The sequence below is a fragment of the Ruditapes philippinarum genome, unplaced genomic scaffold (genome assembly GCF_026571515.1).
Source record: "Ruditapes philippinarum isolate M1 unplaced genomic scaffold, ASM2657151v2 ctg5962_1_1_1_1, whole genome shotgun sequence".
Taxonomy (NCBI): domain Eukaryota; kingdom Metazoa; phylum Mollusca; class Bivalvia; order Venerida; family Veneridae; genus Ruditapes; species Ruditapes philippinarum.
Genome location: NW_026861323.1, coordinates 42,708 through 56,044, shown reverse-complemented (window position 1 = coordinate 56,044; position 13,337 = coordinate 42,708). Strand labels below are relative to the sequence as shown.

Below are 13,337 nucleotides of genomic sequence, written 5' to 3'. Positions count from 1 at the left end.
CCTTTCGACTGAAATCAGGCTAAGAATCACATTAAATATAAAATTTAATTCTGAGTACCTTTACTCGCCTATAAGACGGATCACATGAGTCTTACATAAATTATATTTATTAATCTTTCATACTAAATCATCATCCATTTAATATTTTTTTATGAAATATTTTTTGGTTTTAAGTGCCCCAGTTAATTTTTGTAAGATTTTCAAATTTGATGTTTTTTATGCTTTTGGTCCTCAGTCTATCTGCTTTAATATGTTATATAAAAATGTTAGTATTATTGCAGACTTTAACTGTATTTGTCCTCAATGTGGTCTTTGTTTCTGAGTTAGTTTTTACCACAGGATTGATTGTATTGTACATGTATTATATTTGTTCGATTGTATTTACAGATTTTAAATGGGTAGAAGGCGACATGGCCGAGGTACAGTTGCAAGTCAGTAATCCCATGCCCGATGAACTGAAGCTATCTCAGATTACGCTGATCACTGAGGGTGTAGAGATCGAATCTGTCCCAACTGCTCCCAGCATTCCCGCCGAGTCCGGATCATATCTTGTTAAAATATTGGTGCGGCCCACGTCAACAGGCGATCTTAAAATACTAGGTGTGTGTTTTTGTTTTGCTGAAATATTTCTAACCATAAAATGTTTCCTTTGTATATAAATGTCAATATGTTTGCTATTGCTATTTGGTGTGTGTTCTTTAAATTACAAATAAATATGTGTGGGGTGTCCATGGCCGAGGGGTTAAAGTCGTTGACTTTAAACCACTTGCCCCTCACCGCTGTGGGTTCGAATCCCAACAGGGACTTTGGATTTTTTCATGAGAGGAAGCTATCCAGCTAGCTTACGGAACGTCGGTGGTTCTACTCAGGTGTCCGTTCATGCCTGAAATAATGCACGGAAGGGCACCTGAGGTCTTCCTCCAACAGAAAAGCTGGAACGTCGCCGAATTACCTATACTGTGTCAGTGTGACGTAAAAACAAACAAATAAAAGTGTAAAGAAGATGAATTAGAAAAATTAGTGAATATGTTAAAGGATATTTTGACTTTAAACTGCAAAAAACTGGAACTGTTAATGATTTTTAGCGCGACTGTTAAAGGTTAAGGAGAGCTATTGTACTTACCCAGTTGTCGGTATAACACTTGGTTAAAGTTTTTGCATGCAAGTTGTTATCTTCAAAACTAATGAAGGGAATAGATTAAAACTTCACACACTTATGCCAGAGCATAATAAAAGGTCACTTTGTAAGGCCTGTATCTCTTACATGGATTATGCCTTTTTAGAACTTGGAAAATTCTACATTATCCAGGCTCTTGTTCTACTATCAAGTACTAAGAATAGTCAAGATAGCTGTCCTAGCAACAGCTTTTGGTGTTTGATAGAATGTTAATGGATAATTTTTAAAAGTTACAAATTTCACCCACGAAATTTATTGTTTGTTTAAAAATATCTTAATGTATACTTAATATATACTTAATGTATGCATTTGTATTTATATGATAATGATAATATATTTCAGGTTACAGCACTAAGGTATATGGTGCAAAAAGCAATTGTCGTTTACGAGACTGTGCAACATTTCCGGAGTCATTTTTCACAGTGACGGTGATTCCAGCTTTACCTCAAATAAACTTGACATCTTCTCTGCCAAAATCTGCCAACTTCCTCTCATTCGGAGAGGAGTTTAACATGGTGACAAGTGCGACAGCTGTATTGTATATGGGACAAAGGTCAGATTTAAATCATTAAGTTTATTAATTAATCACATACCTGTGGTGCTCTTGCGACTCCGTAAAAATGGTATTGCACGGCTGTGCATATATTTTGATGTGACGTCATTTGCGTTTAATAAACATAGCGTCACAATGCGCTAAAAATTAGCGTTATACTATAGGCGTGTTAATGAAAATGATCACTATGTCACCTTCAATGTTGATGTGACTTCAATTTCCTCTATAAAAAGTAATAACCTCTGTATAGAGTGAAGGGAGTCTGTGCAAATCCAACCAAACTGCATGCTTTACTTGTTGCATAGGGCATTTAGCACTAGAAAAGTTCAATAACATAAGAAATACCTAGAAATATGATGAAAAATCTTGAATTTTTATGCCATAAAATGTGAGGATAGCATGGGGGTGGGGGGTTGCATTTACAGTTACCTTTATCTGTAAATATGTGTTGAAGAAAGTTAATATTTTCTGTCCAGTTCATAACTTCTGCAGGCACAACATGATTTCAAAATAAATTGGTTCACATGGCCATTATTAGAAGATGGTGTGTGATGTGCAAGACCTTAGGTTCCAAGATCAAATGTCAAGATCACATTGAAAGAATAATCTTTGTGTTTTCCTCATACAAGGGAAGTGCAGTTTTATGAGTCCGAACATCTATATATGTTTGATTGGATTTCACAATTGAAAGAAGTCAATGCTAATGCTTGCCAACTTAAATTCTATATTGCCAGGACATCCATGTCCTTTGTCTAAGTGTATTATTGTTATTAGAGCAGGATGAATGATCTATTTTAAATTGGGAAGCTTACGTTTGTTAAAATCTGTTTTTCTAGTAAACAGTTGGGTTCATAATGAAATGTTACAGTCCTACGCATAAACCCAAGATTTCCAGTTTTCCCCAAAATTTCCTATCTCTGGTCAGTGATGAGCATTTAATTATAATTACATGGTTTGTCACTGTATTACTGATAGCAGCACCCTTGAATGTTTTATGATCCTATCATGTTTCAAGAATGTATAGTTTAAGCTGGAAGACATAGAGAACATTTTAGATGTAACGAAAAACAAAGATTTAACTTTTTAGTGTAAAGAGATACATATAGTTAAAGACAAATAAAAATTAGATTACAGCAAAAAAAGGTTTTCAATCACTTACAACTCACAATGAAAATAATTGTGTAAATTACTTTCATGTTAAGGTGACAACAGACACTTTCCGTGGTACTCACATAAATGTCATTTAAACCAAGTTATTTTAGTAATAATTGTTATTTATTTCATCTTTGTGCATTAAATATCGTTGATCATCATAAAAAAAAACATATTTGAAAAAAATGCCTTTGTAAATGATTGATTTTGAATAAAAATCCTAAAATTTTAAATTGTCATATCAAAGTCATTTTTTATTTTTTTGTCATCAAACTTTTGGAAAATAACCATACTTATATTATCTGGGAACCGTGTCTCAAATTTTTTCTATCTTTTTCTCAAAAAAAATTACGTAACGTCAAACATTTTATGGCGACGATTTTTCACCATACATATTACGTAATTAAAGATTAATTAAGTCGGCTGATTTGAGCAAACAAAAAATCCCTGACACGGTTCCCTCCGTAAATGAATTTCCTTTCATGTGCTTTAAACGCATGTTAATTGCCTTGATTATTAAAAAAGTTATGCCGATTCAAAGTTAGTCCGCCCCCGCATCAAACGAAGTGTCATAAATCGGCTGTTCTCTCTCGGACCCCTACGTTTCACGCTAAATAATTGCATAATACACAAATATCGCACCAGAGAGGGTCACAAGTTGCGGTAACATACTCTAACAACATTTTATGACCCAGTGACATCTGACCAAATTAAAAGCTGCTGATTAATATCAGTTTATAGCCGAAATTTCTTCAATTCTTAAGCGTGATTTACTGTTCGTCTGGGTATCTGTCGCACATGTCACGTGACTATCGGTAAAATTTGAGGCACTCAGTGGGGGAAATGGAACGCATTTGCGCCACGCTAGCGGGGTATTTTATTGTTTCCTTTTTTTGAAGTTTATTATTATTATCATCAGCATTATTATTGTTTTATACCACTGTCACTCTGCCTGTGTATGAAAATTCCGTTAAATATAAAATAAAATAACAAAAAACTGAGCTTCTGACAGTCTTTAAAGTCCATTGTAGATGTATACAAATAAGAACGGGATATTATATATTTTTTTTCCACCAAATTGATAATGCTTCACATATTTTAATAAAAATAAAAGGTATTACTCGATCATTATGATCTGGCCTTCTTGACTTCTATTATCATGAATATCATCTATGCAAGGCATAGAGATCCAGTTTCTACCGGGATAGACAATAAATTTTATACTTTGTCCCAGGTTTATTAGTACTGTGTTCGATTTACTGGCGGACAATTTATTCAAAGCATTCACTGGTAATATATTTTAATATCTTTTTTTATTGATTCATAGAGAAATAATCATCCTTAGACAATGGTAAAAATGGTTTAGAAATTTGTCATGGACCCCTTACCACAAGTCAAATAGGCGTTCACATTTATAAATTATGTCTGTTTTTGTTGTTGTTGTTTTACTAGACATTGTTAGAAAACTAGTTTGAATGTAAAGCAATCCCTTGAATCCGTACAAAAGTCCATAAAGTCAATGTAATATCTATCAGATTAACAGGACAAACAAATTATTATTTCACACATTATGGAATGATATTTTAGCAACTACATTTTTAGCTCGACTTTTCTATGAAAAGGGGAGCTATCCTACTCGCCCCGGCGTCGGCGTTGGCGTTGGCGTCACACCTTGGTTAAGTTTTTCGTACCACCCCACTTTATTTCAGAAGTATTACAAGTATGGCTTTGAAACTTACCATACTTGTTCACCATCATAACCTCCATCTACAGACAAGAGTACATAACTCTGTCAATGTTTTTGACAGAATTATGGCCCTTTTTTGACTTAGACAGTGTATTGAGCTTGGTTAAGTTTTTTGTACCACCTCACTTTATTTCAAAACCATTGGAGGTATTGCTTTGAAACTGACCATACTTGTTTACCATCACGACCTTCATCAACAGACAAGAGGACATAACTCTGTCAAGGTTTTTGACAGAATTATGCCCCTTTTTGACTTAGAAAATACATTGAATATGGGTAAAATCCACTTATTGCCTTACCCTTTGAGATATTGCTTTGAAACTTTTAATGCTATTTCACATCATTACCCCCATCTGTACGCAAGAGAAGGTAACTCTGTCAAGGATTTGTTTTAAAAATTAAGGCCTTTTATCGACTTAGAATTAAATTTATTTAAGGCTCAACTCAGTTTTTTTTTCTTTCTTACCAGCCCTCTTTTGACTTAAACATTTCAAACTTTGCTGCAGTGTTCAAGGGTATCACACAATTCAGTAAAATAATTCTTCACTAAATATCTTAATGCTCATGGCCATTGTTCACTTTAAAAATACAGAGATTCTTGTATTGCCTTTTACTGCAAAAACTTTTTTTATTGGCAAGCAATAAAAAAGTCGAGCGCGCTGTCTTACGGACAGCTCTTGTTTAATCAACCCCGTGGTCGTGCGATTTACAGCTATGCTTAATTACTTATGTTACATACATTATGTTACGTACATTGGTCGACAATTTCTTAATTTATATAAAAAAAAAAGGCTAAATAAAAGGTAGACGATAAAAATGTTGAGATATTCATAAAGATGTACAGTATTTGTACGATACATGTATTACGAGTAGTATGGAGTGGTAATTCACGGATATATGGAACTACCGATTTTCCCTCATTGATGCCCCAACAGGGGCGGAGCGTTATCGATAATGGACAGGTTACGCGAATAGCAGATAAAAATGGGATAGGTACCGTTTTAAAACGTTTAAAAACACATTTTTTGGACTAACTGCTTCAAAAATTAAATCACGAATGTTTTCAGAAAAGGTTAATAAATATGCTAAGCAAAAAATCTCTTTTTAGGTATTTTCAGTGATAATTGACTCCATTGTCACCTTAAAGGCATATCATACCTCAGTGATTTACATTCTTTTTCTGTTTTTCAAAAGGGGAAAATAATGTTAAGTAATAATAATAATTGATTCAAAGCATTATTGAAGCTTATCATTCATGAATGTGAATTTTTAAAAAAAAAAAAAGAAAATAAAGTTTTTAAAGTAAAATTCTAAGTTCAAAGAGGAAATATCTCTTGAAATAAGGATGCTAGAGTTAAAAACCTTGTCATGCATGATGTAAGTAATGACAAAGGAACATTATCTTAAGTCTAGAGTTGATGACATTTATAATAACAAAGATGATTCTTAGAAATATATTGATTTTTAATAAATCCCTCATTCAAAAATAAAATGGAGATAATTCTAGAAATACAGGACTTGAGTTATAAATCTAATCGCACCTGATATAGGTGTTGATAAGAAACATTTTTATGCCGCCAAAGGGAGGCATAATAAAATCGCACCGTCCCTCTGTCTGTTGGGACGTCCGTCTGTTTGTGCGTCCCCACTTCATTCCTGTCCGGACTATAAGTTTGTCATGCATGGAATGATATTTAAATAACTAGGCATTAATGTCTTTGCAGTAAAAGTTAAATCTATGAACAGTCTTTTGTTTTTTAGCGGGCCGAGTGGGGAGTTCACTGTTCAGTCAGTATTGAACTTTATTTATTATTAATTAAAAAAATTATCGTATGTTATGAAGTATATTTACAAAAATTGCTATGTTTCAATTGGGCCACAGACCCATTTACAAAAGAAAGGAGAAAAAACATTGATAAATTTAGTGAGTGTATCTTCTAAAGAAATTTGATCCTTCAAAGTTGGGGCCATTAGATAAGAATACAGAGGGGCAATAAATTATGACAAAACTCTTAACTCGGTGGACCTGTTAATGGGAGACATACAGTTAATAGTGTTTTACTAGCTGATAAGCCCTTACTGAGATTCAGCAGGCTGGAATGGTTTATGCGTAGGACTGGTTATACTGTACATAAGTGTAATCTTAAATGGATACAGAATTCTTTTACAGGAATATCTATCTAACTAATTAATGTTTATGTTATATTTTTGTTTCTAGTTCAGAGTGTACAGTGACATTACAGAATAGTGGTAAACTTCCAGTTGAACTGGTTAATGTCAGTCTCGAATCTACCCGCGACAATAAAGGTATTTTTTATTTCAGTTAATCAATTTTTCAAGGACTTATTCTGTAAGTTAAATCTATTATGTCTATGCATGTCTCAAAGGATTGCTTTTACCCTTTCTGTCAGTCTTTCCATTTTATTTTGTTGATTTTGTAAAGTATAATTTGACGGCCTTCAAATTATGTATAGAGTTATCACCCTTAACTTAGTAAAAAATTTGCTGTTTGACTACATTTATAAAAAATTATAAATCTTTCCATTTTATTTCTGTTGATTTTCTAAAGTACAATTTGACGGCCTTCCAAATTATGTATATGTAGAGTTATTGCCCTTGACTTTGTAAAAATTTGCTGTTTGACTACATTTATAAGAAATAATAATTGCTTTGAGTAGTCACATTACAGGTTATCATTGTGTTTACAGATTATGTTTGTGATGTTTTTAAATGGAATAAAGAGAACATTGATTCTCAGCTGCCTCTACAAGTATCTCAACTACTTTGCTTTAACTTAGCCATAAATGCTGTTGGTGAATTTCTCTTGTCATCCAAAGGTAAATATGTTTTATTTGTTGTATTTAAACACATTTTGAGTATTTACACACATGTTTAGTGTTTAAACACATGTTTAGTATTTAAACACATTTTGAGCATTTAAAAACATGTTTAGAATTTAAAAAATAAATAAATTTTAGTTGAAAGGCATGAGCTTGATAGTTAAGAGTGGATGAGCTATCAAAGAAAGTTTACTGAAAGTCTTTGGTTCTACTCAGTCACTCGGGTGCCTGAAATAATACACAAAAGGGTTCTTGAAGTTCTTCTTACACCAGATGGTCAGTAGTCATAATTATGACCTTTTACACTTTCGATTGGACATTTTAGAGTTTCGATTGGACTTAAAATCCAAAAACGAACAAACTTGAACTATGAACTTGATGGGTAAGAGTGACAAAGTTTGCACATTTGTTGTTTGATGAGGTTAGACATAAAATACTATGATGCAGCTGTCAATATGTAAGAAATATGATGGATATTTCAGGTTGTGTGAAAACTTCATCAGACAGTTTGAACAGGGGCATTAGTTTGGAAGGGAAAGGTAAGTTAAATTTAAAGTCAGTCAGAAGTATTGAGACCGGTCAAACCGCCTCTAGATTTTACATTAAGCTAAAAAAATTAAACAGTTTTGAGAGAGAAAAACATTGTTTTAGGTTGATATGATAGGTTAATGATAAACATATTTTAATCAGGAACATATAAACCACATGAAAGAATTTTAAAGAGAGACACAGGCAAAATTTTCATTTCTTCGTTTTGAATTTTTCATTCTTTAATCTGTAAGTGTCCTTAAAATGAATACACTAGGCAGTCAAAGGAACAAAACTTTTCTCCTTATAAAGAATAAAATGGTGGTTTCCTAACTTGACCCACGTGGGTCAGGTTAGAGCATAAAAATTTCACATTAGTTGTCACAGTGACCTCTGGAAACGTTAAAGAACATGTCAAATGAATGATTTAGGTTTGTTTCAATCATACAATATCTACAATATCTGTTAATGTAACTTCCAGGGTTTGTTCAAGTCACATGACTAGTTTTATAGCTACATGGTGATTCAGTCGGCAGTGAAATTTCGTTCAACATATATAGATATATTTACGCTTCAAACCCAAAATAAATAGAATTCTTACAGAAATTCATGCTGGGACTTTTACAAGATTAATGTCAATTTAGCGTGATTTGAGTACATAAGATAATTTTATATTTTTGTCATTAATTTGCCTGAGTATCCCTTTAACATGACCATGGATCACTTTATCAGTGTAATTATAAATTAATTTTATTTTAGAAAGAAGAAAATTTATTTCATGCTTTCCAGTGTTTTACTGTAATATATCAGATGATCATAAAGGAGAATGCACGACATTACGTGGCAAAATCAGTAAAAAAGTACTTTAAATCACTTCAAAAGCATGAAATAAAAAGAAAATTTATTTGTTTTACATATAAGATTAAAACATATATTTCATTCATGAACACCAGCTTTTCTATTTTCACTTGTGGCTACCTCCCTCTTGAAAATATTGCATCTGGTGTTCATTCAGTGAAATATGTTTCAATCTTACATGCAAAACAAACAGATATCCTCTATATAATTCATTGATAAAAATTAAATATTGAAATTATTTCCCAATAAAGACAGTAGTTGCCTTTTCAATATTGCTTGTGTTTCGTGGACATAGTTTCATGTAATTTTATGATGTTCACCTGCAGGTTGTGGAGACGATATTAAAGGTGGAGTACTCTGGACGACCTGGAGTAGACGAAGAGTTCTGTAGATGTTGCTCAATTGCCTTTAGTGTAGATATTTTGCCTTCTGTTGTGTTCCATAAATGGGATGTTATGTTATCTGAGAGGTAGGTATCTTAAGTGTTGATATTTTGCCTTCTGTTGTGTTCCATAACATGATATTATGTTATAAGAGAGGTTAGTTTTTAAACTATTTTACTATTTGTGGTTAAAGTCCTTGCACAGGGGACACCTGAAGTCTCTCAACCAGTAAAGCTAAAAAATCCCCTTATGATATCTGCCCCCCCCCCCCCCCAAAAAAAAAAAGAAAAGAAAAGCCAGCCTGCATAGCTCAATTGGTTAGAGCGGGAGACTTGTAATCTTGATATTGTGGGTTCTATTCCCGGGCTGGCCAACTAAAATAACTAATCAACCTTCGTACGAGACTCTAAATCGAGGTCCCCTGTATGAGTGGTGTATGAGTGCTTATACACTTGGCATGTTAAAGAACTAGGAGAAGCATCTGGAATTTGGGCATCTTTCTGTATCTTGCACTATCCTCCAAAATATAAAATGACTAATACTCTTCTGGAGGACTCTCCCATATGGGCAACTGGTGGCAAGTATAAATAAACTCAAATACACACACACAAAAAAAGCTGACATTTTACGCTCTGTCATTACTACATACATATATACATAACACAATGTTATTTGTTACATTTCAGCTCCGATCATTGTTATTTACTGTTTGATCTACAGAACATATCTGATCATGATTTAGAAATTCATCATTCTAACCAGTGTGTGTACCTTAAACATGAACAAATTAAAAGGTAAATATTTTCATTGAGAAGCATTAATTTTAGTTTTACATTACTAAGTATATTTGTGCACATTGAAATATATGCAATCATTTCTTATTGAAAAATTTGACTTAGACTTTATAGAAAATACATTTCTAATTACCTCCCTTTATTTACATGAAATGTTAAATTTGGTAATATCTTTATAAATAATGCTTTTTGGAACTTACAATATTAATAAATCTTAATTTGAGCATCATATTTATGATATAAAACCATAAAAAATTGTGTTAAAGGGTCTTTAGTCACTATAACTGTACTGATTGTCATTAAGAAACAGATGCAACAGATGATCCAGATAATTTGCTTATGAGTAACTTTTTGGAAACAAAAAATAAAAGCTTTTAGGAAATAAAAAAATAAGCATTTTTAAGGCATATTGAGCCTTTAAGTCACAAATATTGTTGTATTTTTGTACAGGATATGTATAGAGATAGAGCGTAGTGAACCAAAGCTGTTTGACGGAGATGTACACTCTAGTGTTCAATTTAGTCAATTCCTAGCCACATTTGTAGACATTAGATGGGAAATTGTATCCTTTGTTTGACTAACTTAACCAACTAATTATAGAAAATACGTTACAGTGTAGCTGTTCTTTGAAGTTGACTGAGAATTTCCATTTTATGCTCTACTACTAAAGATTGTTCGTTCCATTGTCACATGGTCTGTTTGTAGACTGGCACACAAAAAAAGTGAAATGTGGGCACATCCCTGTCCTAGAGACACATTTCTAGTTATTTAATTGTGAAAAACATTAAAATTAAGCTGAGTGGTGGGCGTAATATCCCTTAAAGATGTAATTTTAAAAAAGAACCTATATAGATTTTTTACAAATAATGTTAATCTTTGTTGGCCCGACCTCGGAGAGCCTGTGCAAATTTGTTTGAGAGATCGATAGTTTGAGCCAACCAAGGTTAAAGGGAGACACAGGCAAAATTTTCATTTCTTAGTTTTGAATTTTTCATTCATTATTCTGTAAATGCCCTCAAAATGAATATATTAGACAGTCAAAGGAACAAAACTTTTCTCCATATAAAGAATAAAATGGTGGTTTCCTAACTTGACCTGCGTGGGTCAGGTTAGAGCGCTAGCATTTCACAATAGTTGTCAAAGTGAACTCTGGAAACGTTAAAGAACATGTCAAATGAATGACTTAGGCTTGTTTCAATCATACAATATCCACAATATCTGTTATTGTAACTTCAAGGGTTTGTTCAAGTCATCTGACTTGTTTAAAAACTATTTGGTGATTCTATTGTTCAACATATATAAAATATATATATGCTTCAAACCCTTAAAATATAGAATTTAAACAGAAATTCATGTTGAAACTTCAAGAAAAGTCATTTTAGCGTGATTTGAGTACATAAGATCATTTTAATATTTTTGTCATTACTTTGCCTGAATATCCCTTTAAACTATTGTCATGTATTATATCATATTTAACATAGGACATAGACCTGAAGGTTTTCAAGCTTAAATCGGTAGAATGATAGCATAATTGTTTGTTGGTACATCAATTCATCAGATACGTTATTTCTTCTAAATAATATGAACTATAGACAAAAAAATACATACCAGTATTTTCAAGTGAGAATTAACGGTACACTGTGTTAATCTATATTCATGCATATCGTAATAACTAATTGGTTCCGTTTGTTTGGGCAATCATTTTCCAAACTTGTTGAACAATGTTCAAAATATATTTATATGTTTATTTTGGGATAATTATTATTTTAAACAAAGAATTCATATCCAGCTAGCTTACGGAACGTTGTTGGTTCTACTCACATGCCTGTTCGTGCATGAAATAATGCACGGAAGGTCACCTGAGGTCTTCCTCCACTAGTAAAGTTGGAACATCACCATATGACCTATACTGTGTTGGTGTGACGTAAAACCCAATCAAACAAACATACAATAGTTCATGATGTGATACAGAAAGTTTGGGATAAAATTTCTTTAACTTTGGTTCAGCCATCTTTATCTGTAAGTGGTAAAGTTTGTATAGACAACTTATTGTGGACACCTGAACAACAACAACTAGTTTACATATCACCTGTTTCCTGGGGTAAGTCAATATGTCTTGAGACAATTTTCCCACCTGTTCATTATAATATTGTTTTCTTACTTTAACTGTTAGAACAATTACCATAAGTCCCTCTTGTGCTGTGAAGTTATAATTCTTGAAGATTTTATTTATTGTGCAAATCAGGAAATGAAAGCAAGTTTTGTTAGACACTGGTCATAAACAAAATGTCACTGGAAAAAAAAACAACAGCTTAACTCATCTCTGAGTAAAAAAAAAAATTATTGCAGAAATTTATTGAAATTGATAGAATTCTTATTGATTCTAATATATCTTATTTGAAGAAAAGAGCATACAAAACTATGTGTGGGAATCTGCGTTCCTTATTAGGGGTCAAGTAAAGCTTGTCCTTTCTTAAAAAAACTGCCTGTTTTTTTTTAATGACACTTTTTATTCACAGTGTGTCAAGTTATAGGGTGTAGGATTTAAAGCATAATATATCTACTTTTGTGTGAAGTCAAGACATGTTTATTTTATACATGTATTTAGAAAAGGGCCATGTAGCAATTATTAATATTTTCATTTATCAAATTTAAGCATAGTATATCTTTAATATGTATAAGTATAAGTACATAGAACTTCCACTTGAATCTGGTTACAGATACAAGTTTTGAATTTTCTACAGCTGTAGTAAGATTTCTTCACTTAACATTCCATTGTGAAAGAATGTTTCAAATAGTTGAGTGATTATGGGAGAAAAATCTCAATCTCTACACCTCTTTGTACATGTATTTTCAGATGTTCGATTGAACGGTCAGCTGATTTCTCCGTTACATATAGGCTCGCTGGAGTATAAGTTAGGACAAATGGTAAAAGTGGATGTAGAAGTCAATGTAAAGCCAGGTAGGTACAAATATCAAGTTGACAAATGTGACGGAAAAAACATAATACTGACTAGGGAGAAAATATTGAAATATGAAATAGTCACTTGAATGTCTTAGGTTTTAGCTCGACTATTCAAAGAATAAGGAGTACATATTGTACTCACCAAGGTGTTGGCATCACACTTTAGTTAAGTTTTTGCATATAATTTTAAATTTGCTAATTTTTGACACACGGAAATATCCACTTATACAGTATATAATCTTTTTCTTAATATTAATGTTTTTCCGCAGAATTTGTGTAGAAGTAATTTTTCCGCAGCATTTGTGTAGAGGTAAAAGTAAGAAGTAAATTATCATGTGTC

General features: G+C 32.5%; 1 protein-coding gene across 1 annotated transcript in view; it reads left to right on the top strand.

Annotated features, from left to right (window-relative positions):
* The window catches only part of LOC132715257 (trafficking protein particle complex subunit 9-like), a 45,279-nt gene that overhangs the window by 27,012 nt on the left and 4,930 nt on the right, over positions 1 to 13,337 (top strand). Inside the window, exons 14-23 of the mRNA XM_060698247.1 lie at positions 388 to 600; positions 1,520 to 1,730; positions 6,848 to 6,936; positions 7,338 to 7,466; positions 7,952 to 8,008; positions 9,162 to 9,324; positions 9,925 to 10,032; positions 10,483 to 10,603; positions 11,965 to 12,133; positions 12,890 to 12,994. Coding sequence (XP_060554230.1) covers positions 388 to 600; positions 1,520 to 1,730; positions 6,848 to 6,936; positions 7,338 to 7,466; positions 7,952 to 8,008; positions 9,162 to 9,324; positions 9,925 to 10,032; positions 10,483 to 10,603; positions 11,965 to 12,133; positions 12,890 to 12,994 — 1,365 coding nt within the window. The remainder of the gene's footprint in view (positions 1 to 387; positions 601 to 1,519; positions 1,731 to 6,847; positions 6,937 to 7,337; positions 7,467 to 7,951; positions 8,009 to 9,161; positions 9,325 to 9,924; positions 10,033 to 10,482; positions 10,604 to 11,964; positions 12,134 to 12,889; positions 12,995 to 13,337) is intronic.